Here is a 23,625-nt window from a genome sequence, read left to right as displayed (position 1 = left end):
CTCGACTGGCTATCGTAGCCTGCAGGGAATCGGCCGTCAGACTTCTGTCGCATGTCCCAGACCCGGTGAAATGTAACTGAATTGTCTTGGCCAGCCCTAAGGGTCCCATCTGCATCCCATCATTGCTGAGGAGTGTGCTCCCATCACCCAATCAAGCATCCAGCCAGAGCAGGTCATGATATATTTTTTACCATATTAACATGCCATTGTTGTGTGTTATGCCTGATGTCAAGACTCTCGTCTCTGCGAGCCTACCACACAGATTTAATACTTGTCATTTTTAGGGCATACCTAACATGTGTTTTCTTTCTCTCTCTCTTCCCCCCCAATCTGTCCCTCTGAGTTACATGTCGGTCCTGGGATTGAGATGCTGGCCTCTTCTGCCCCTCCGACCTGCTTGATCCATCCTGGTGCCCTGTGTCTGGTCGGAGTTTTATCGCATCGCTCCTGTGAAGGACGGCCCCATGAGGATAGTTGAGGGTTATACCTGGAGGACGCTCTTGACTCTTACAGTAATGCTTTTATGGCTGAGGACTACAGTTGTCTTGCTAACTTTAGGACTGCAGTTATCATGAATCAGTTTTGCACTCAAGTTTCCATCAATGAAGAGTTTATAACATCAACAAAACTGTCCTCATGTTAAAATTGTTAATATTATAGTCAGGCTGTCTGTTGTTGCCCAAATGAGGATGGGTTCCCTTTTGAGTCTGGTTCCTCTCGAGGTTTCTTCCTCATGCCGTCTGAGGGAGTTTTTCCTTGCCACCGTCGCCACAGGCTTGCTCATTGGGGATAGATTAGGGATAAAATTAGCTCATGTTTTAAGTTGTTCAAATTCTGTAAAGCTGCTTTGCGACAATGTTTATTGTTAAAAGCGCGATACAAATAAACTTGACTTCAAAAATATTTTTTTTTCAAAAAGATGTTCTTACCATCAAATACTTTCAGTCTATATTTTCTTGCTTGTTTTTTTGTATTTTGGGAGGTTTTGTTTTCGAGTAGAGGTTTTTATTTCATCCTCGGTTGCTTCACCAATACGCACCGCCATTTTGTTTTTCTCTACTCACGGTATATGAGCTGATATCCTTGTAGTAGAGTAGCCAATCAGAGCACGCGATTGCTCTGATTGGCTCTTGGACTTGATTCTATTCTATGTGCACAGAATAATATAAATTAGTCCATAACTCAATAATTTCTCAATAAATGAGGACGCGTAAACGCGGATTTGTTTTTTTTTTTCCCAAAAAAATTAGACGTGTTACAGATGTAGCTGTTTGATTTAATCTTCTCGGGAGGCATAGCGCATCAGCGTATTAGTTCAGCCAGGTCTCTCGTGTGCTGTCTGACAATGAAGGATTACACTCTTTATATTCAAAGCCACACGCAAAAACAAGCCGCCGCAAATTCGTGTTTTTTTTTTTTCCCCTCCAAAGCATTGCTAATCATCACAAATCACACTCAAAAATCACAGAGCATATCGAGCAGGATTTACATTCATTTATTTCTCAGAACAAACAAAGTATTACCCAAAATATATACACTCCAGTTCCAAAGCAAACAAACAAAAAAAATATGTAAACTTCTCTTTTTTTTTTAAATAAAACTTCATTATTCCAAAGGCTTTACATTTTAAAGCCCTACTCAGACTGCTTTTAAAAGTAAATATAACAGCAACTGCACCACTGATCAGATATTCAGTAACTTCGTCTGAAGGGACTCTACATCAGTGATTCATAACCCATTCGTAAATCCTTTAAAAATCAATTCTGCAAAAGACTCGAGTCCGATCTCAAGAAGTGAAAGACTGCTGTATCGGGAATGTTTCTCTTAACTCAGGGCTTTCCCCAAAGAGCAGATACGTGGCGCTCTGCTGCGCTATGCGATGTTAACGCCATGCCGTCACTTGCACATCAAACAATAAATAAATCTATACTATAAATTGAACAACACAGAGTACTTTCCGCACGTAAATATCTCCTATTCCCCTCTGAAAATGAGTAATAACTATCGAAATAGGAAGATAGTGTAATATATAGGTCTAGACTATCCTGGGACTCAACCCAGAAGTGAAAATAAATGGTTTCGCTGCGTGCACTGATTGCCATTCGCAACCGTACATGAAATCACATTCTAGGTCCTGGTTGCTAGATGGCGCTCTTGCATGATTGGACCTCGATTCTGTTCCTGGCAGCCTGGAATTTGAAAATGAAGAGGCTTGCTACGAAGTGTTTTCATTTCAAGTCTAGGTTTGCCCTTTTAACGTTGCCCCGTGTATAGTTGACAAGGTAAAAAACAACAAATTTAATAATGTTGAATTGTGCCTAAATCAGCCCGAGATGCCACCAGAATGCACCATTTGAAGTCTTGAATTTCAAAATTTTCCCCAAATTTCAAAATGGGGCGGCACAGTGGTGTAGTGGTTAGCGCTGTCGCCTCACAGCAAGAAGGTCCGGGTTCGAGCCCCGTGGCCAGCGAGAGCCTTTCTGTGTAGAGTTTGCATGTTCTCCCCGTGTCCGCGTGGGTTTCCTCCGGGTGCTCCGGTTTCCCCTACAGTCCAAAAAGACATGCAGGTTAGGTTAACTGGTGACTCTAAATTGAGCGTAGGTGTGAATGTGAGTGTGAATGGTTGTCTGTGTCTATGTGTCAGCCCTGTGATGACCTGGCGACTTGTCCAGGGTGTACCCCGCCTTTCGCCCGTAGTCAGCTGGGATAGGCTCCAGCTTGCCTGCGACCCTGTAGAACAGGATAAAGCGGCTAGAGATAATGAGATGAGATTTCAAAATGCCCCCAGACCCCCAGCAGCATTCGGGGCCTTCCAGGCCAGGCTCCACATCAGTAGCACTGCTCTGATATATATTTTTTTCTTCCTGGGGAAAACCCTGTATCGGTTAGCTTGTCTCTAGCTAAAGTGAATTTATAAAGCTTGACGATTCTTGTATGAAGAATCCACCAATCATAATTGTTTTTAAGTGATTTATTAATTTGTGCTAGCAGCACTGGCACAAATTGTTACTCTCACTCAGGATCTTTCTAATTTCTTATTATTATAGTAAACATTTTTAGGATGATATTTCTCCCTCAGTTTTCAACCAATCACCAAATTTCACATGAAGAATACCTCTGGACTGAATTACAATGCTATGACTTTTGGTGCTGATCTGGATCACTGATCCATGAAAAACAGGATTTTTTTTTTCAAATCACTTATAACTGAAAAAAACCATGAAAAATTGACAATCGTTTTTTTTTTTGTTGTTCAGGGCGGCAGGGCACAACTTTTCCTTCTCCACTAAGCGTCATTCTCCATCTCTTACCGTTCCAGATCTATAGGGTACTGTGAGCAGACGTCCCGGTTTATAAGAGCTAGCGCAAATTACTGTGACTTTAGTCACAGTCTCTATCTAGTTTCGATTCAGTTCGAAGGTTTTTTGCTGCGGATTAAACTTCTCCATTTCTTTCTTCTCTTCTCCTCGACTGGCAACTGATAAAAGCTCAAATTAGGTGTTCTCTTTGTTGGGGAGACACATTAAGGCACAGCAATTCACTTCAGGTACGGTTAAAACCGGTTAGACATTACAATGCAGTGTTTAACAAAAGTGAAAGGAAACAATACGGCAGAGCTGACCCTGGGTATTGCCCGTAATGCATTGCGGTAAAGAAGCAATGATGTAGTTATGGGTTCGGGTCATTATGGATTCTCTACGGTGACAAGCGTAGTACTACTTTCTTTGGGGCGTAGTCACCTCAGATAATCCATAATTTCAACTGGAGCCTCTCGGTACATAGTGTATTTGATTACTATATCCTATTCTACTTCAAGAACCCCATACGTCAAATAAACTAATTACTTTTGTTCTTAAAAATAGCTACAATCAGTTTCGCATTTATATCGCTGTTAGGTTACGGTCACACTACAGCTCGTGATGGGTTTAATTTGCGAATGTTTGGTGATGAAAAATTAGTAACGTCACCTCCAGTTGTGCGATGCACAGTGAATGTTCTCCGAGTTGGGTTTTTTTTGGTGCGTCTCTACCTCCCGAGTGGTCAAAAACTTCACGAAAATTTTCAGAGCATGCATTGAAATTTGGTAGCGATGTTTGTTTTCATCAGCAAACCAAGCAGCGAATTTTCGCAGATGGGTTTAGGAACACGTCCCGAAGCTTAGGGAAGGAGGCATCGCCACCAAAATGTCTCATTTTCACCGATAACCCATTGCGAGCTGTAGTGACCGGAGCCTTACGAAGCACATCAGCTAAATAAATAGAAATGGTGTGGATACTTTACAGAAGGCATTGCAAAGCTTCCTAAGTAAGTATATTCACAAGTTCAAACAAACTAACAGACAAAATTCTTTTCAGAGCTCTTACATTACTGCATTATAAAAGATTTAGGTAATGGATATTGATGGATTGTGAAGCCTCGACGCAGGTCGCCTTCAAAGAAATGTGTCTGGAACAAACTGACCCTTCATTACAGAGTGTTGTGGAACCACAGCACTCGAAAACGCACAGAAAAAGTGCCGTATGGGTTCCCCCCCACGAAACATCTCTCTCATGCTACGGGGAAAAAAAAAAATCCGCTTTTGATAAAAAGTAGAACGTGGCTACGCTCGAGTTGAGTTTCAGCAGCAATGGAAAGCCAAAGCTTTTACACAGGTTTAATAAAATCCCAAAAGAAGAAGAAAAAACAACATAAAATGCAGCATGACACATCTGAGATGATGTTTGAAGAGAAAGTAGAACTTTGTTTTCCCCAGTTATTTCATGAAGGAAAAGGACGTTCTTCAGAGAGGGTTGTGTAAAAGCAGCGTCTCTCTCTCTCTCTTTTCCTGCTTACTGGTTAAAAATGTTGGAATGGAGATTAAAGGTGTGTTTGAAGTGTGTGTATGAGGCAAGAATCACTCACACTAGTGTTTAAGACTTAATGTAAGAGTGAGACAACTCTATTCTCTCTCTCGTAGAGTTAAAAATAGGTGATTTCAAATCCACAGGGGAAAAAAAAACGTTTAACACTTGTTGCAACACAAACTTGCAAAAGGAAAACATCTTTAATACACAAAGGGAGGGGAAAAAAAAACAACACAGGTTAATACTTAAGCCACGGACAGTTTGGTCAGCTATAGTTCCTCAAAGAAGGCCACTCTTGCCTTGGCACTCTGTAGTGTGAGCTGTGGACAGAAAATATGAGAGAGAGAGAGAGAGAGAGAGAGAGAGAGAGAGAGAGGTCAATGTCAAACTCTTCAGGATGCAGAAAAGCAACATAAGAACTTAAAGATGCCATATGTAAAAATTTTCCTTTAAGTAGGCATATCAGGTGAAAGTTCAAATTCAGTCCGAATTGAATGCAGAACAACATTCTTTTCACAGAATTAAAATATGTTTATCCGTTCTTGAGATATTACGAATCAAAGATTGGAAAAACGGCTTAATTTTTAGAAAACTGCCGTAATATTCTGTATGAGGATCACATGGTCCAAACTGGGCCTCATTAAAGCGCATATCCTGGACCAATTTCTTTCTTTTTTTTTTATATGAAAGTATGTCCCTTTACACACTCATCCAGAAGGGTAATTTTGCACAAGGCCATCTGTCTACAGCAGAAAAAAATTAAATAACAAAACGTGTCTGGAAAAATCCCAAGGGAGTCTGGAGCCAGATTCGTGACGTCACCTGCGGAAGCGCCAGCAGGCTGCGAGAGCTTTGCATGGTTTCAGTGCACAGCCTGTGTAGACCAAGCGCTCCCATTTCTCTCTCATTGTCCGGTCTTTTGGGAAACGATGAGTACTAATCCCATCAAGATTGGTGTTGCTACTGTACACCCTCCTACGATCCATCTGTTAACCATTTTAATAATTACGCGATAACGTTGATGAAATTTGCAGAAAACCACCAGGTCGTTTTCTCATAAACAAACCAGCGCTGACGTAGGATTCAGAGGGAGGCGTCCTGCACGCGACGTCACGAAAATCAATGTTTGTCGGGAAATCCAAATGCCAAGTTTTTTCAGAGGCGGACCAATTCGCCTCAAATGGCTTGATTTCGATGGCGTCGTGGCTCAGGTGGATGGGGCGCCGTGCCATGGATCCGTGCCATGGGTATTGCGCAAGGTAAAAAAATTGCACAAAATGCAAAATGTGACAGATATTTGACCAAAGTTTAATCTAAAATAGGAGAATTACATTGATCTTGCTCCTGAATTTACCCGTGATATGCACTTTAATCAATGAGATCAAATGTTTTTTTCTTCATAACTTTTCTATTTTTCCAAGATATTGACACAGAAACTGGCAGCACATAGATGGTTGTATACTGAATCCAAAGTTTGAAAAATTAGTAAAAACTAATTATGCAAATCAGAATTTAATCATGCTAATTAGGTAAAACCATTAAATCGGTACACTCAATAAAAAACAGTAATAAAAGATTATTTCTAATCCCCTCTTTGTGCTCCATTACGTGAATATTTTGTGTTATAACGTGAAGATACAGAACGTGAAGACGTCGCGTTATGTGAAGATACCTCATAACTTGAAAATACGGTGTTAAATTGTGAGAATCTTAACTTGAAAAATAGCTGCAAGCAGCAATGCGGGGCCAAGCAGCCACATGCTAAGAGATTGATGTTATGTTGGAGAGATGGTCATAACTTGTGCTGACCTTGAAATTTTTAAATGACCTTCAATGGGGCATCCAACAGTGTGATCAGGCATTGGAATTTTGTTTCTAACCAAAACACTACATGAGATATGAGCCAAAACACATTTTTACAAATTATAGCGCTCCCTATTGGTCAATTTGCACTAAATTTGGTGTGAACCCTTCTGGAGGGGTGTGGCTTTATGTCGTTAAGTTTGGTTGAGATATGTCAAAGGGCTGCCGAGATATGAGCTCACTTCCTGTTTGGCGTCTTCGCCACTAAATTTGATTGGTTGCTGTGCAGTGACAGTTTTATCAAATCGCTCCAAAAAATAGACCCTATATGCACCATAGTCTGAAGATGGTCCATGTCAATTTTCATGAAAAACGGTCAAAAAATGTAGAAGTAGAATTTTATTCAATTTTAACAAAATCCAAAATGGCGGAAAATCTACCCAGGCGGAAAATGATGTCATAGGGTGCATTGGAATCGGCTTGGCCCAAGGATTCCAGGGATACCAAGTTTTTGAGAATCGGATGTACGGTTCAAAAGTTATGAGCAACAATGTATGTCAAACTTTGACCAGTTGGTGGCGCTAGCGAGTTTGAGGTGGCAAGATGAAATTTACTGAGAAGAATCATGAAACTGTCCAGAATCAGTGTGCTAAATTTCATAACTTTTTACCATACGGTTCTATAGGCTGCCATAGACATCCTATACGGAAGAAAGATGCTTGAAATAATAACTGGACAGGGACACTCTAACGAGTGCAAACCCCGCCTTTTCCCTATTAAAATACACTGGGCGAAAATTTCGAAGTTCTGCCATGACCTTGACCTTTGACCTCCAAAATTTAATGGTTTCCTTCCTGGGTGATTGGCAACACATGTACAAAATTTGGTCCAAATCGATCCATTGGTTCTTGAGATATCTTGCAGACACACAGACAGACAGACAGACAGATACACACACACACACAGACTGATGCAGGTGAAAATAATAACCCCTCCGACTACTGTCGGCGGGGTTAATAAGAAGAGGAAGAAACCATAGAAACACTAGAGGTGCCTGCAGCTCCGCTGCTTGGCCCCTAAAAATACCTCGCAATGTGAAAATAGTGTGCCAAAACATGAAAACCGTACTATGTGAAAATACCTCACATACCGTAACGTGAAAATATCGCGTTAAAACATGAGGTCGTGCTACGCATAACGTGAAAATGTTACATCTTATCGCAATAAACTTTTCATGTTATAACGTGATACTGATCCGTTTTCCTTTTTCTGGCGTGGCAGCGGTTTGGACACTAAATCAGTCATAAAACTCTGACTATAATTAAACCACCAACCAGACAAACAAATAAATAAATAACTAGAAACGGATTCTGTTTGCATAAACGCCTGCAGAGTTTCCCGACAGATGAATTACAGCAGTGTGTAATTTAACTAAAATAAATGACCGGAATTAAAAAATGATTTCTCCAAAGGTTACCTCATGCTCACGTCTTGTCTTACAAATCCCAAAGCGCAGCCAAACCCAGGCTCCAAAAAAAAAAAAAAAAAAACAAGTTCCTGAATGATAATGTGCACTAACTCTGTAAACACAGTGATTGAGTGTGTGTGTGTTCATTCAGGAGCCAGATATTCCCAGAGGTAAACTGTATTTGCATACACTGCCTAATATAGTGCAGCAAATTAAACAAACTGCTTCCTTCCATCAGCTGCCCACGCCGGGGGGGGGGGGGGGTGTATTAAAATACCACAAATACAACTGAGCCCGGCTGTAAAACTGGGGCAGCATCAGCTAATGACGGCTCGGCGAGGGGTCTTCAATTCAGCTCAAGTATTCATCTGTACTCGTGTAGCACTTCAAGAATAGAGATCATCAGAAGGCAGCTTTAAAGAAAACTTCTGTGTGAAATAAACTTAAAATTACACACACGATTCGATCCACGGCGGCACGGTGGTGCAGTGGTTAGTGCTGTCGCCTCACAGCAAGAAGGTCCGGGTTCGAGCCCCGTGGCCGGCGAGGGCCTTTCTGTGCGGAGTTTGCATGTTCTCCCCGTGTCCGCGTGGGTTTCCTCCGGGTGCTCCGGTTTCCCCCACAGTCCAAAGACATGCAGGTTAGGTTAACTGGTGACTCTAAATTGAGCGTAGGTGTGAATGTGAGTGTGAATGGTTGTCTGTGTCTATGTGTCAGCCCTGTGATGACCTGGCGACTTGTCCAGGGTGTACCCCGCCTTTCGCCCGTAGTCAGCTGGGATAGGCTCCAGCTCGCCTGCGACCCTGCACAGGATAAGCGGCTATGGATAATGGATGGATGTTTACTGAGCATTTATGGAAGGACTCTCCAGCATCAGCACTTTCTAAGTCAAAGATAAAGCCGTAAAGTTTTCTGACAAGGGAAGGTCTTAAGACAAAGGGATTTGAGGTTCCTTGGTAACAGGATGAGCTGCGCTGTCATTCACTTCATGAGGAAAAAAGACCCACCGCTTTATAGCTGATGACAGGAACTCCTGTGTTCTGCGGATGTCCCATGGTATTTAACATAACTATTTAACGACACTCTCGCTTACATCAGAACGCAAGCAATCGAAGGAACAGGACACTTATTATGAATGTTGACTTCAACAAATAATGAACCCTGAAACAAGTAAGTAAAGCGCAGTGTCTCTCCCCAGGGATTTCAAATAGCATCCTGGTAAACTGTCATTTTGAAATAGCATTTTGCTTCTTGAAATAGCGTCAAAATCCACACTATATGTTTCGTAAATACATTCAGTCGGTAAACAGGAAGTCGATGTCCGACAGACCTGAAAACGGTATACGCGGTATAGAACCCCAAGCTGAAGCTCAGTACCAAATATCAAGCAGTTGTGATTTGTAGTTGCTGAGAAAAGTGTTACGAAAATTTTGTAAATCCACGCTATATGTTTCGTAAATACATTCAATCGGTAAACAGGAAGTTAATGTGCGACAGACCTGAAAACGGTTTAAACAGTATAGAACCCCAAGCTGAAGTTTGGTACCAAGTGGCTATGATTTGTGGTTGCTGAGAAAAAGGGTGTTTCGGACTGATGGAGATACGGACGGACAGACAGACAGACATAGGTAAACCAGTATACACCCCCCCCGGAGCGGGGGTATAATTATTAACTGTGTCACATTTTCCCCTCTTTTTTCCTTTTGCACCCTCTGACATCTTAGTTATTTTGAGATACTATTACATAACGTGAAGGCCTCTCGCGTATCTCACTCATGTCTCGCTCTGATTTTTATGGTATACCATCATACTGGCATACGGCGACATCAAAAGCCTCGCTGAAAGCCTTGGACAGGCATAAAGACACACAAAAGGAGCTGGAGAGGCCAAAGAAGAAGAAAAAAAAACCTACATTTCCTCTCCACCCTGAACTTCATAATAATGGCCTAATTCAGGAAGTACTGCAAAAAGTCAAAGGACTCTGTAATGCACCATCTCCGTCAACATCTGTGTTCCAGAAGGAGCTCTGATCAGAGCGGAGCATCCGAGAAGCTCTCAGCCACTCCAGCCAGGTTTCTTTAGAGCACTCATCCCTCCCACCCCACCCCCCTTCCCCCCGGGCTACACTTAACAGCAGGAAGCATTAGGGAGCAGGAGAGGGAGTGGTCACGGTTATTAATCATCCGAACAGAGCAGCAGGTTCAGTCACGCTGCCCCTGAGCTGAAAGCTCCACCTGGACAGTAGAAGCACTCTCAAAGCGAGATAAGTGGAGCTCACGCTCTCGGGAGTGAAACACAACTGAATATGAGCCAATTCTAAACAAACGCACGTCCAGAGTCCAAAAATCCATCAGGTCGTCATTTTCATCAGCTCAAACTCATTTCCCTCCCTGACCTTTTCCATTTATTTCCTTACTTGGATTCGTATTTGTTGAGGACGTTTTATCTGTTCAGATGGAATCCGCATTCATGTTCTAGATTTATACGCTAATACACAGTACTGTGGAAAAAGTCATCCAAACTTCATCTCATCTCATTATCTCTAGCCGCTTTATCCTGTCCTACAGGGTCGCAGGCGAGCTGGATCCTATCCCAGCTGACTACGGGTGAAAGGCAGGGTACACCCTGGACAAGTCGCCAGGTCATCACAGGGCTGACACATAGACACAGACAACCATTCACACTCACATTCACACCTACGCTCAATTTAGAGTCACCAGTTAACCTAACCTGCATGTCTTTGGACTGTGGGGGAAACCGTTCGAACCACGGGGCTCGAACCCGGACCTTCTTGCTGTGAGGCGACAGCGCTAACCACTACACCACCGTGCCGCCCATTTTCCAGCATTGTGGGGAAAAAAAAGTTTGTATCTGAGCAGTATATTCCATAAGAGAGCACTTTTCAGGTTTAAAAAGAAAACATAATGAAGGCTGCTGGGTTTTGGTGCAAAATGAAGACGCGAGTGTGACAGTCAAAGTGTCCAGAAGAACTGTGGCTGGTTCTGGAAGATGCTCAGTAAAACCTACAGCTCATCTTCTTCTATATAATAAGCAGCAAAGTTTGTTTGTCTTGAGCCAACGTTGCCATTTCTCGACGGATTTTCACCAAATTTGGCAAGTAGGTCCAGGGCTGACCTGGAATTTTGCAGATATAAACAAAATTCATGTCCCAGGGAGGAGGACAACATCCACCCACACCCTCCCTCAATGCCTTTCACGTTACATTTATCAACACAAACTCTTGACAGATCTTCACTAAACTTGGCACGTAGGTACAATAGAGAGCCACAATTTGGCAAAGCTCAGAAATTCCATATTTGGACCCCAGGGGGTCCCTGGTGGGCCCCTGGGTGGTGGATGTTTGGATTTTTGTAGTCTTGGGTTAACATCATTTCTCGACAGATCTTCACCAAATTTGACATGGAAGTCTGGGGGCAACCCAGAATTTTGCAAAACCCGAGCAACGCCGGGTAACCTGCTAGTTTCCTTATAAAACAGCACTCATTGTACCCGAGACGACTTTTTTTTTTTTTTAAAGCAAAGGGTCGTCTCACACCAAATATTGACTTTGTTTCATTTATTATGGCTTACTGATTACAGTATTTTGTTAATATTGAAACGTTTCATTGCATTATTTTTAAGCCATTTTTGGTCGACAGCATTTCTTTACATGCATCTAAGACTTTTGCACAGGACTGTGCATCATTTACAGTACTTACTTTTTGTCACCGCTATTTTTATCTTTTATTTCTTTGACTTCTCACTGCACAGCACTTTTAACATCACTGTAAATGTATGAAAGTTGCTTTATAAATAAAATGTTTTATTTTAATATAAGGTTTGCATGTTTGTGCTGGTCCCCCCCCCCAAAAAAAATATATTTTTTAATGAAATCATGGATTTTTTTTGTGTCCTATGTCCAAAACTTGGGTTGGTCCAATAAAGTCGTCATCATTAAAACGCAAACATTTATTATTATTATTATTATGGCCGAGTTCCCTGCCTGAAGTGATAAACGCACCATCAGTTTTTCTTTGACTAATCAGAAACAAGACACGCCACCGCACTTGCCGGAGCAGTTGGGGTTTAGGTCCCTCGCTCAAGGGCACTTCAGCCAGTCCTGCTGGTCCAGGGAATCAAACCAGCAACCTTTTGGTCCCAAAGCTGTTTCTCTAACAATTAGGCCATGGCTTCCCCAAATGCAAATGTAAACAAGAAGACATGGTCATCACTATACCCCACCATGGACATTTTACGAAGACCTTTTAACACTTACGCCCTTATAAGCCCATTGCTTTCATATTGACTTATGATGTCGTAAGCGCTAGGACACCTTCAGAAAACACTACCCAGCTTTTTCAGTAGTATGAGCACGCGAAGTTTCATTGATGTAGCTTATGTGCTGTAGTTTCTGAGAAAACTTGTCCAGATTGAATCCACTTGTATGAAGTCCAATACCGAAAATCAAGGTCCATAACTCTGAAAATAATAAAAGATTTTCGAACTCAATTTAGACCATGGCGGCACGGTGGTGTAGTGGTTAGCGCTGTCGCCTCACAGCAAGAAGGTCCGGGTTCGAGCCCCGTGGCCGGCGAGGGCCTTTCTGTGCCGAGTTTGCATGTTCTCCCCGTGTCCGCGTGGGTTTCCTCCGGGTGCTCCGGTTTCCCCCACAGTCCAAAGACATGCAGGTTAGGTTAACTGGTGACTCTAAATTGACCGTAGGTGTGAATGTGAGTGTGAATGGTTGTCTGTGTCTATGTGTCAGCCCTGTGATGACCTGGCGACTTGTCCAGGGTGTACCCCGCCTTTCGCCCGTAGTCAGCTGGGATAGGCTCCAGCTTGCCTGCGACCCTGTAGAACAGGATAAAGCGGCTAGAGATAATGAGATGAGATGAATTTAGACCATGAATCATAATATGAGCACGCAAAGTTTCATTGATGTAGCTTGTGTAGTTTCTGAGAAAACTTGTCCAGGTTGAAATGGACTCCTTTCCTATATCCCCCTGTGCACTTCGTGGCAGGGGATAACAACATTAAAGTGCTGAAAAAACATCTTCGGATCTATGGCTCCCCAGTTTCATTTTTCAGACGGGGAGAAAACCGTATACATCAAATATGCACAGGAGTTGGATCAAGTCCAACTCTACCCCCTGGACCTTTGGATGTTTAAGTAAGGGATACCTGATTTTCCCCTTTACAGCCAAACGTTATGTGGACACTTGACCATCACACCCAAATGTGGTTCTTCAGCAAACTCTTCCCACAAAGTTGGAAGTAAACAATTGTTTAGAATGTCTTTGTATGCTGTAGCTTTCCAAGTTCCCTTGACTGGTACCAAGAGGCTCAAACCTGTCCCATCCACAGTCACTACATGCCCCAATACGCAATCCTCCTCGGTCTTGTTTTCCTACAAGTTATGACACAGAAAAATCCCAAAGCTTCCCGTGTTAGAAGTCATGTATTTCCTAAACTGCTCACTCCATGGCCAGTCTGCCAACCTTATTTTGATCATGAAATCAATAAAGATTACTCGGCCCAACATGTTATTCAATTCAAGTCGATAATATCGATCTAAAAATGGTTGATTTTTTTTTTCAACTAAGAAGAAAACTTCCAGTCTACTTCGCCGGTATTGCCATTTTGGAAATCACGTGATGCATTGCTGTGTGCTGATTGGTTGAAAGGTGAGTGACGTTAAATTCATCTGCAAGAAACCACGCACCAATGTTTTGAATGTGAAAATGAGTAACAAAAAAATGCGACTAAAGGCTCACAATAACACACCGTGTCATGGTATGGAAGGGTTGGAAATTAAACAAGTCGCACACAAAGTCTGTAGGTTAAACAGCACGGCACGTACGTAAAGTTCACAAACACCATTTCATTTTGGCCAATCAGCATGCAGGAATGCAATCACATGATTTTCAATCATGGCGGCACCGGCGGAGTAGACGAACTTTTCAGCTACTAGTGGGGATTTTTCTGTGTCATAACTTGTAGGAAAAGAAGACAGAGGAAGTTTGTATATTATGGCGTGTAGTGGTTGTGGTTCCATCACGAGAGAGAGATCAAGACAAAGTGTGCCAAAGTTGGAGTGGAAGAATCTCACTGAGCACCTTTGGGATGAACTGGAACACCGACTGCACCCCAGACCTTCTTACCCAAGATGAGTGTCTGATCTTACGAATACTCTTATAGCTGAACGATCACAAATCCTCACAGCTACGCTCCAAAATCTAGTGGAAAGCCTTCCCAGAAGAGTGAAGCTTATTATAACATGAAAGGGGGACTAAATCTGGAACGGGATGTTCAACAAGGACATACGGTGCTGTTTGATGTTCAGGTGTCCACAACACTTTGACCACGAAGTGTATGCACACGGGTGCTTCTTACTGCCCCTGGTGGATTCGTGTGCTGAAACTGAACTTTGGTTCACAGCATCCTGGTCTTTAATCCAATTAGACAATCATACCGAGGCAGACCTTCAACCCACACACACGAGGCCTTCTCAAACCTAACGAGTAATCACGAGACTGAAATCAATTAACGTAGCTCTGCTAATTTCACACCGCCGAGTACGTGATGTATTCTGGGGCCGGGATGAGCTTTCTACTCTCCAGCTCACTAAACTCTGATTAAACCTCAATCGATATTACCTGAACGAAAACGTCAAATTTGGATTTGTACATTGCGCCTGAGGTAATAGAATATCGGATTCACGTTATCCCGTTTCGTAGAACTGATTACAGGGCCCGTTCTATAATCGTGGGTCCATTTCAAGCGTCAACTCTGTTAGTCGTCAAGTCTGTTGTCGCCAAACCGGGCGATCCGTCAACAGAACAGAGTTGACGCTCTCCGCCATTTTGTGTCTCGACTCCACATGCTAACTTCAAGCAAGCTACCACACGGCGTGTATAAAATCCATAAAATTCTGTTTTTAATCATATTATTGTTTTTTTCTTTAAATGAACGAGAGATTCATGCCAACATCCCGATAACAGAGTTGACGAATAATTAATCTACTGTCGGTGTAAAATCCTCAACGTTTTGTTCAAATTAACGAGAGAAGAAACATAACATTACCTCGCTGCCTTTCTGAATTTCCCGCCAGAGGAAGTGACATCACTCGGTGCAGGTGTCATGCGGGTTATTAAAAGTCTTTGTGGATTTTATGCGGGTTTATAACAGAGTTGACGAGAACACTGGGACTGGTTAAAAATATATATATATTTTTATGACTGAAATTTCACATAATACATAAAATAGACTTTCTGTGCAACTGATTTTAGAACAGTGAATAGAATAAGCTCCAAAAAACAGACCGTTAGACTGAATCACTTCATGTTTATTCGAGTTGAACGGATGAATCAGGAGTCGAAGACAGCCAGTAATGTGGGGGGAGGGGTGGGAGTCATTTAGTTAATGTTTTATGGATAAATTGGGTCTAAAATGTAGATCAAGCATCGCTATTGGTGAAAGTTTGTCATAATTTTTTATTATTGTTCAAAACTGATTCAATAACGATTTATTTTGTGGAAAATAATTAAAAAAGGTTTATTTCAGAGACGCAAAATGTGTCCCGAATTCTAGAGTGACCCGTGTACAATCCAAAAACACTAACTTTTCTAAAACACTTTGTGGATGCAAACTCACTGCCCTGGGCTAGAGCCCTGCACTCCCGCGGGAGTCCCGCGGGACCCGCCGCAAAGCAGTGCGGCGCAGGACAAATTTTGAAAGCTCATTGCGGGCGCGGGCGGGACCGGAAGTGCACATATGCGCGGGCGGGAGCGGGACTGCACATATGCGGCGCAGGCAGGAGCGGGCAGGAGCGGTGATAAGCTGCAGTCCCGCTAACTAAAAATGTGTTTGAAATAAAATTTATAAATTATTAATTTATGTCTATCATATATAATTTGTGCTGGATATTTTATTTGGCATTAATAAAAACATTTTAAGATGCCTAAATTTGCAGAGTCAGTCAGATTGCCAGATTGAGTGAGGAATGGCATCATAAACTTGCCATTGATCACCCTAATGGGAAATCCTTTGATCACTCTAATGACTCGCAGTTCACACCCAGCTAGCAAGAAAACCATGAGTGAAGTGATTTACTTGTTGCGTTAGTCTACAACTTTAATCAGAGAGACAGGTTACACAGTGACGGTAGGCTTGACTCAGTGCTATCCCAGAAATCCTTCCTGTAATATGCAAATTTGGCTGTCCAATCAGAGGTGGCCAAATTTGCATATTACAGGAAGGATTTCTGGGATAGCATTGAGTCAAGCCTACCGTCACTGTGTAACCTGTCTCTCTGATTAGAGTTGTAGACTAACTCAAGCAGTAAATCAATTCACTTCTCTTACTAGCTCTGCTTTGCAATTAAAAAAAAAACAAAACCATTGGTACAAAGCAAGCCCATTCACTTTTTTATGCTGATCAGAGAATTACAATGGTTTCTCATGTGATAAAAATGTGCGATTCGCGATTAAATATTTTAATCGCTTGACAGCACTAATTATTATTATTATTATTATTAGAGACACTACATGCTGAATTCAGAAACAAGGTAAACAATAACAAACGTGATCTTGAGCTGTAGATATTTATGCTCAAATCCACTCAAAGTAGGGGGCGGGGCACCATTACGCTGTGTCAAGACAAGAACTTTCCTGAGAAATAACGCGAACGTCTGCATCATGCGGGATTTGCAGGCGGGAGCGGGACAAAATATGGCAGGCGCGGGCGGGAGCGGGACTGAAAATCATAACTTTGCGGGTGCGGGCGGGAGTGGGACTGAAAAATCCGACCCGCGCAGACCTCTACCCTGGGCTTCAACCGAAACCCAAAACCTGGTTATGGAGCTCTGATTCACATGGGAGATGATTACCACCAGGTGATGAGTTTACCTGCTGAATCACGGCTCACTGTAATATACTGTAAGTCAAACTGACTTTGTACAACCCCGATTCCAAAAAAGTTGGGACAAAGTACAAATTGTAAATAAAAACAGAATGCAATGATGTGGAAGTTTCAAAATTCCATATTTTATTCAGAATAGAACATAGATGACATATCAAATGTTTAAACTGAGAAAATGTATCATTTAAAGAGAAAAATTAGGTGATTTTAAATTTCATGACAACAACACATCTCAAAAAAGTTGGGACAAGGCCATGTTTCCCACTGTGAGACATCCCCTTTTCTCTTTACAACAGTCTGTAAACGTCTGGGGACTGAGGAGACAAGTTGCTCAAGTTTAGGGATAGGAATGTTAACCCATTCTTGTCTAATGTAGGATTCTAGTTGCTCAACTGTCTTAGGTCTTTTTTGTCGTATCTTCCGTTTTATGATGCGCCAAATGTTTTCTATGGGTGAAAGATCTGGACTGCAGGCTGGCCAGTTCAGTACCCGGACCCTTCTTCTATGCAGCCATGATGCTGTAATTGATGCAGTATGTGGTTTGGCATTGTCATGTTGGAAAATGCAAGGTCTTCCCTGAAAGAGACGTCGTCTGGATGGGAGCATATGTTGCTCTAGAACCTGGATATACCTTTCAGCATTGATGGTGTCTTTCCAGATGTGTAAGCTGCCCATGCCACACGCACTAATGCAACCCCATACCATCAGAGATGCAGGCTTCTGAACTGAGCGCTGATAACAACTTGGGTCGTCCTTCTCCTCTTTAGTCCGAATGACACGGCGTCCCTGATTTCCATAAAGAACTTCAAATGTTGATTCGTCTGACCACAGACCAGTTTTCCACTTTGCCACAGTCCATTTTAAATGAGCCTTGGCCCAGAGAAGACGTCTGCGCTTCTGGATCACATTTAGATACGGCTTCTTCTTTGAACTATAGAATTTTAGCTGGTAACGCCGGATGGCACGGTGAATTGTGTTCACAGATAATGTTCTCTGGAAATATTCCTGAGCCCATTTTGTGATTTCCAATACAGAAGCATGCCTGTATGTGATGCAGTGCCGTCTAAGGGCCTGAAGATCACGGGCACCCAGTATGGTTTTCCAGCCTTGATCCTTACGCACAGAGATTCTTCCAGATTCTCTGAATCTTTTGATGATATTATGCACTGTAGATGATGATCTGTTCAAACTCTTTGCAATTTTACACTGTCGAACTCCTTTCTGATATTGCTCCACTATTTGTCGGCGCAGAATTAGGGGGATTGGTGATCCTCTTCCCATCTTTACTCCTGAGAGCCGCTGCCACTCCAAGATGCTCTTTTTATGCCCAGTCATGTTAATTACCTATTGCCAATTGACCTAATGAGTTGCAATTTGGTCCTCCAGCTGTTCCTTTTTTGTACCTTTAACTTTTCCAGCCTCTTATTGCCCCTGTCCCAACTTTTTGGAGATGTGTTGCTGTCATGAAATTTCAAATGAGCCAATATTTGGCATGAAATTTCAAAATGTCTCACTTTCGACATTTAATATGTTGTCTATGTTCTATTGTGAATACAATATCAGTTTTTGAGATTTGTAAATTATTGCATTCCGTTTTTATTTACAATTTGTACTTTGTCCCAACTTTTTTGGAATCGGGGTTGTAATTAGTTCGGAATAATCCATGTGAAATGTGCACCACAAAAAGTGCAGCTGTATACGCTTCGGACAGATTTCGAGGGCTTTTAAACTTCTGTAAAACGCAGACAGGTTTATGATTTTAGTTCAGACGTGACACTGATGTCCTGCTTTTATATGCAGCAGTGCCACTTAAAACTGTTCGACTGGATTTTGAGCTCAGAGCAAAACACGAAATGAAAGATTTTCACACCAGCGTTCTGACTGATGCGATGTGGTCCTACCTGACATCGTTAACATTTTCCAAATGCAGGTGCAGCTTGTTATATTTAATTGCGCTTGCCGATCAGAGCTCAAGCAGGAATTGTGACAACGCACCAACACCTCTGGGTTTAAATGGCACGCAATTCCTGTTTTCTCAAAAAGTAACCAGTACAGTCATGGCTTTCTGATGCGAGCATCTACAACTCTTCATACACCTCATACACCAAAATCACATGTGGGTTCGGTTCCCGGTTTCACTGGATTTAAACTGACCCAAAACATCGATCAGAACTGAATTCGGATGATAAATGAGAGAGGAGATACAATTCTAGTCAGAAGAAAATGTGTTCAGTTGACCTCATGACTAATTTGTTCGCAAAAAATTGACAATGCAATGACCGACCGTTGTCCATAAGGTCGAGTTCTTTCAAATAATACAATCAGAACTGAAATCCATTCAGAACTGAAGGAGGGAGGAGACACAATTTAACAGACAATAAACAAAGTTGTAAACAAATTGTTTACAACAGGAAAATCAACAAACAAACGTCCAAGTTTTGTTCCACTGTGGGAAGGTCGACCCAAAACATCGATCAGAACTGAAATCGGATGAGAACTTGCGAGAGGAGATACAATTCTATTGAGAAGTCCCAAAACTCGTTAAGGTGACCTAATTAGCAGTTCGTTAGCAAAAAACTGACAAAACAAAATCATGAAGTGTTGTACAGAAGTCTAGTTCTTTCAAACGAAACAATCAGAACTGAAATCCATTGAGGACTGAGGGAGGAGATACGATTTAACTGAAAATAAACAAAGTTGTAAACAAATTGGTTACAACAAGAAAATCAACAAAGAAATGACCAAGTTTTGTTCCTTGTGCAGGGATGTGATTTTTCCGCGAATTCGCGGAATTCCGCTTTTTTCACCTCAAAACTTGAAAAAAAAGTTTCCGATTTTTCCCTCAAATCCACATTCGTATCCTATTCGTTCCGACTTTGTTTGAAAGATGGCAGCCTCGGATTTGCATCTTTACGCCTCGATCACGGAGGCTGCCATCTTTCAACTCTTTGTTTGAAGCGAGCGCGTTCATTGGTTGTTACAGAGCGATGGGCCAATCATGTACCTCGTTTCATCTCATTGACGCAATTACGTCATTGAGATGAAACGAGGTACGTGATTGGCCCATCGCTCTGTAACAACCAATGAACGCGCTTGTTAGGTAGCTGTACGTAAGCTCACTTCAAACAGAGTTGAAAGATGGCAGCCTCCGTGATCGAGCGTAAAGATGCAAATCGAGTTAAAGAAATCGACAGAATAGTGAAAAACAAGTTCCGCTGGGAATGGTTGGAGAAAGAGGTTGCTACAGACGTTGGACATGAGACTGTGAGACATTTGTTCAGCGATTTCGTTCTTTGGGGAGAGGGCAGAGGTCTCTGGCTGTCAAGTTTGGGGATACTGGGACCTCCCCTGCCCGAGCTACGAGCGTCCAAAGTCGGGTTGGAGCCCGGGATAGAAACGAAACCTAAGCGGAGCGCCGCGGCTCGCCTCGGGGCGAATTACGTCCCAAGGCGCGGGGCTAGTGGGCCCTGCCGCGCTGGTTCTTTGGGGGGGGGGGTGTGAGTGAGAGTGTGTGTGTGTGTGTGTGTGTGTGTGAGAGAGAGAGCGAGAGAGTGTGTGTGTGAGTGAGTGTGTGAGAGAGAGTGAGGGAGCGCGCGCGAGTGAGAGTGCGCGCGCGCGAGAGAGAGAGTGCGCGCGCGCGCGCGAGAGAGAGTGCGCGCGCGAGAGAGAGCGCGAGTGAGAGAGAGCGCGTGAGAGAGAGAGCGCGTGAGAGAGAGAGCGCGAGCGAAAGAGTGCGTGCGCGCGCGCGCGAGTGAGAGAGAGAGTGAGTGAGTGTGTGTGTGAGAGTGTGTGTGAGAGTGAGTGTGTGTGTGTGTGTGTGTGTGTGAGTGAGAGTGAGTGTGTGAGAGAGAGAGTGAGTGTGTGTGTCAGAGTTGCATGTTGACCATTAAATTGGCTTGAATTTGTTAATCATGACAAGTTTTTTCTTGTGTGTTTGCTTGCCATTTTAGTACAATTTTTAAGTCAGAAAACCCCAAAACCCAGGAGCTTCGGGGGGCTTCCCCCCCTTGTCCCCCCACCAGGGTGCTGCCCTGGACCAGCTGGGGGCCTGCGGCCCCCAGACCCCCGGCTAAAATTTTCAGATAATTTCACCAGCCCCAAATCACATCCCTGCTTGTGGGAAGATCTACCCAAAACATCGATCAGAATCGGATGAGAAATGAGAGAGGAGATACAATTCTAGTGAGAGGCCTGGAAAATCATTAATTTGGCCTAATTAGTAACTCGTTAGCAAAAAAAAATTTGACGAAACAACAACCCAGTTTTGTGTGGAGTGATGAGTTCTTTCAAAGAAAACAAATGGAATGGAAGTCCGTGGAGAACTGACGGAGGAGATACGATTTAACTGAATTGTGGACGACGGACGCAGCGCCGTGGCAACAGCCCATCGGCTTCATGGAATCATCCTGTATAATCTTGCGCTCCGACAGTCACCAGATCCCAACCCAATTAAACACCTCTGGGAGATTTCAGAGTGACACGTGAGATGATGCTCTTCACCACCATCATGAAAACATGAAAATCTTTTGGAAGAACGTTCCGGTACAGTTCCACGGATGCATACGATGTGACAACCTCCAGGAACATTTTCCTTTCCAGGATCTTTCAAAACCATTAACCTGCACTTTAATGACGGTCCCTTAATGTTATTAACTATTTAATAATAAAGCACTTTATTGATGACATTTATGAGAAAATTTAATTCAATATAAATCCCACCTTTTTGAAGTTGCTCTGCTTGCTGGTGCCTCTCTCCGTGTTCTCGTTATGCAGGATGTCCAGATGAGTCTCTCGCTCCTTCATCTTCAAGGACTCGATCTCCGTCTTCAGCTCGTTCAGCTGCTCCTGGAGGTGTTTGCTCTTCTCCATGTACTCCACCCTGCACACACAAACCCAGAGCGCAATACAACACGAGGGTAAAAACTCGATTTCGCCGGAGACTGGTTAAGATGGAGACACTAGAAGGGGTTCGTTCTTTCTTTTCTAGGAAAAAAAGACATTACATACAGCCACTACTAACACACACAACTACACGCACACACACCAGTGTTGTAGTCAAATCACTAAACCCTGAATCTGAGTCCAGTCTCGAGTCCCCAGCGTTCAAGTCCAAGTCATTAAAAAAAAAATTGAGTCGAGTCTGAGAACAAGACTCCACCCACACCATTTGAAGGTGGCTGTTTCAGCAACATTTACATTAGTTTGTTCCTGAACATGATGTATGAACAGGTGAATGTGCTTCTCTTTATCAGGGAGTGTGAAGTATTCTGTCAGAGATGGTTGGGAGACGGATGTAAACGCGGAAGGTGTGTTTATTAATACAAGTGAAGACGGTAAACAATCCAGAACGGCAGGAAAAATCATAAAACAGCGAAACAGGCGACAGGTCAAGCGAGGCACAAACAGGCTATCGTAGACTCGGCAGGATCAAAGACGAGAAACAGGAAATCAGGGATCAGGAACCCAAACAAGGAAATAAGGCTCGGTAATGTATCAGCAACGCAACTCAATACTTCGCAAAGTAAGTGGTTTTTCACAGTTTTTATACAGGCGAGCTGATTGCACCTTAATCCTGTGCAGGTGCGAGTCATTTACGGTGCATGTGCGAGAGCCCGCTTGGCGCGCTGTCCGGAGCACGCCTAAGAGTTTATCTGATGCACGAGCCAAGGCGCACAGGTGTGACACTCTTACACAAAATTAATGTAGATATAAATATCTTCTGCCAAATTATTATGGCATGTTACAAAAAATAAAGAAAAAAATCAAAGTCAACTCAAAGTTGAGTCACGAGTCCTTAAAATTAGGACATGAGGCAGACTCGAGTACTACAAGCCTCACACACACACACACACACACCCTCCCTACCAGGTTTGACCATTTTAGTCACTTTCTAATCATCATTCAAATTACTTATACTGGTAAAAGGTAAGATACGACACATCATTGTATGCATATTTAATTTTCTGACTACTGTTAGCATAAAATCTGTGGTTACCTCCCTAATTAACACAGCTAACTGATGTTAAATCGAGATAAGACGACAGCTTGCTGATGCGAGATGGGAGAGTGGGCGGGGCTTCCAGACGGTCAGTTAATATCGGAGTTCAAAACATCTCTACGACCGTCAATCAACCCAAATTAAAACGTCGAGAAACGAGAACGCTCTTTCAAGTGAGAACTCGTACCCGCGTACTCGTGTGATTAAACACACGAAGGTTGGCAGGTCTTCGACAGTGAAAACACAGATGGAATACTTTTCGGAAACTGACACACGCAGATCCAAAACAAAGTGGCTTAAAATCTCGCGGGATGTTCTGCTGTGATTTCTGTTGTTGCTGAAGTGGAAAACGATCCACCAGAGATTCAGACGGAGCTTTATTCGCAACCAACCAACCAACCAACCAACCAGGCTCGACTCACTTTTCCTTCTCGATCTCCATAGACAGGCGTTTCATATCGGTGTCTTTGAAGTCAAAGCTCAGATTCTCCGTGCTGAAGCTGAGGTCAGGAAGGAGAGCATTCGGAGAGAGAGCCGAGGCCTGGAGAGAAAAAAAAAAAAAGAGATACGTAAACAATACAGTAAAACTATGT

General features: G+C 42.8%; 1 protein-coding gene across 1 annotated transcript in view; it reads right to left on the bottom strand.

Annotated features, from left to right (window-relative positions):
* Window positions 1-2,685: 2,685 nt before the first annotated feature.
* The window catches only part of nf2a (NF2, moesin-ezrin-radixin like (MERLIN) tumor suppressor a), a 120,979-nt gene continuing 100,039 nt past the window's right edge, over window positions 2,686-23,625 (bottom strand). Inside the window, exons 15-17 of the mRNA XM_060907454.1 lie at window positions 23,455-23,573; window positions 21,754-21,913; window positions 2,686-5,164 (exon numbers count right to left, since the gene is read on the bottom strand). Of these exons, the coding sequence (XP_060763437.1) occupies window positions 5,114-5,164; window positions 21,754-21,913; window positions 23,455-23,573 (330 nt within the window). The 3' untranslated portion in view covers window positions 2,686-5,113. The remainder of the gene's footprint in view (window positions 5,165-21,753; window positions 21,914-23,454; window positions 23,574-23,625) is intronic.

This window comes from Neoarius graeffei, chromosome 24, assembly GCF_027579695.1.
Source record: "Neoarius graeffei isolate fNeoGra1 chromosome 24, fNeoGra1.pri, whole genome shotgun sequence".
NCBI classification, from domain to species: Eukaryota; Metazoa; Chordata; class Actinopteri; order Siluriformes; family Ariidae; genus Neoarius; species Neoarius graeffei.
The sequence above is the reverse complement of the archived record's forward strand: the minus strand, read 5'-3'. Positions and strand labels throughout refer to the sequence as shown.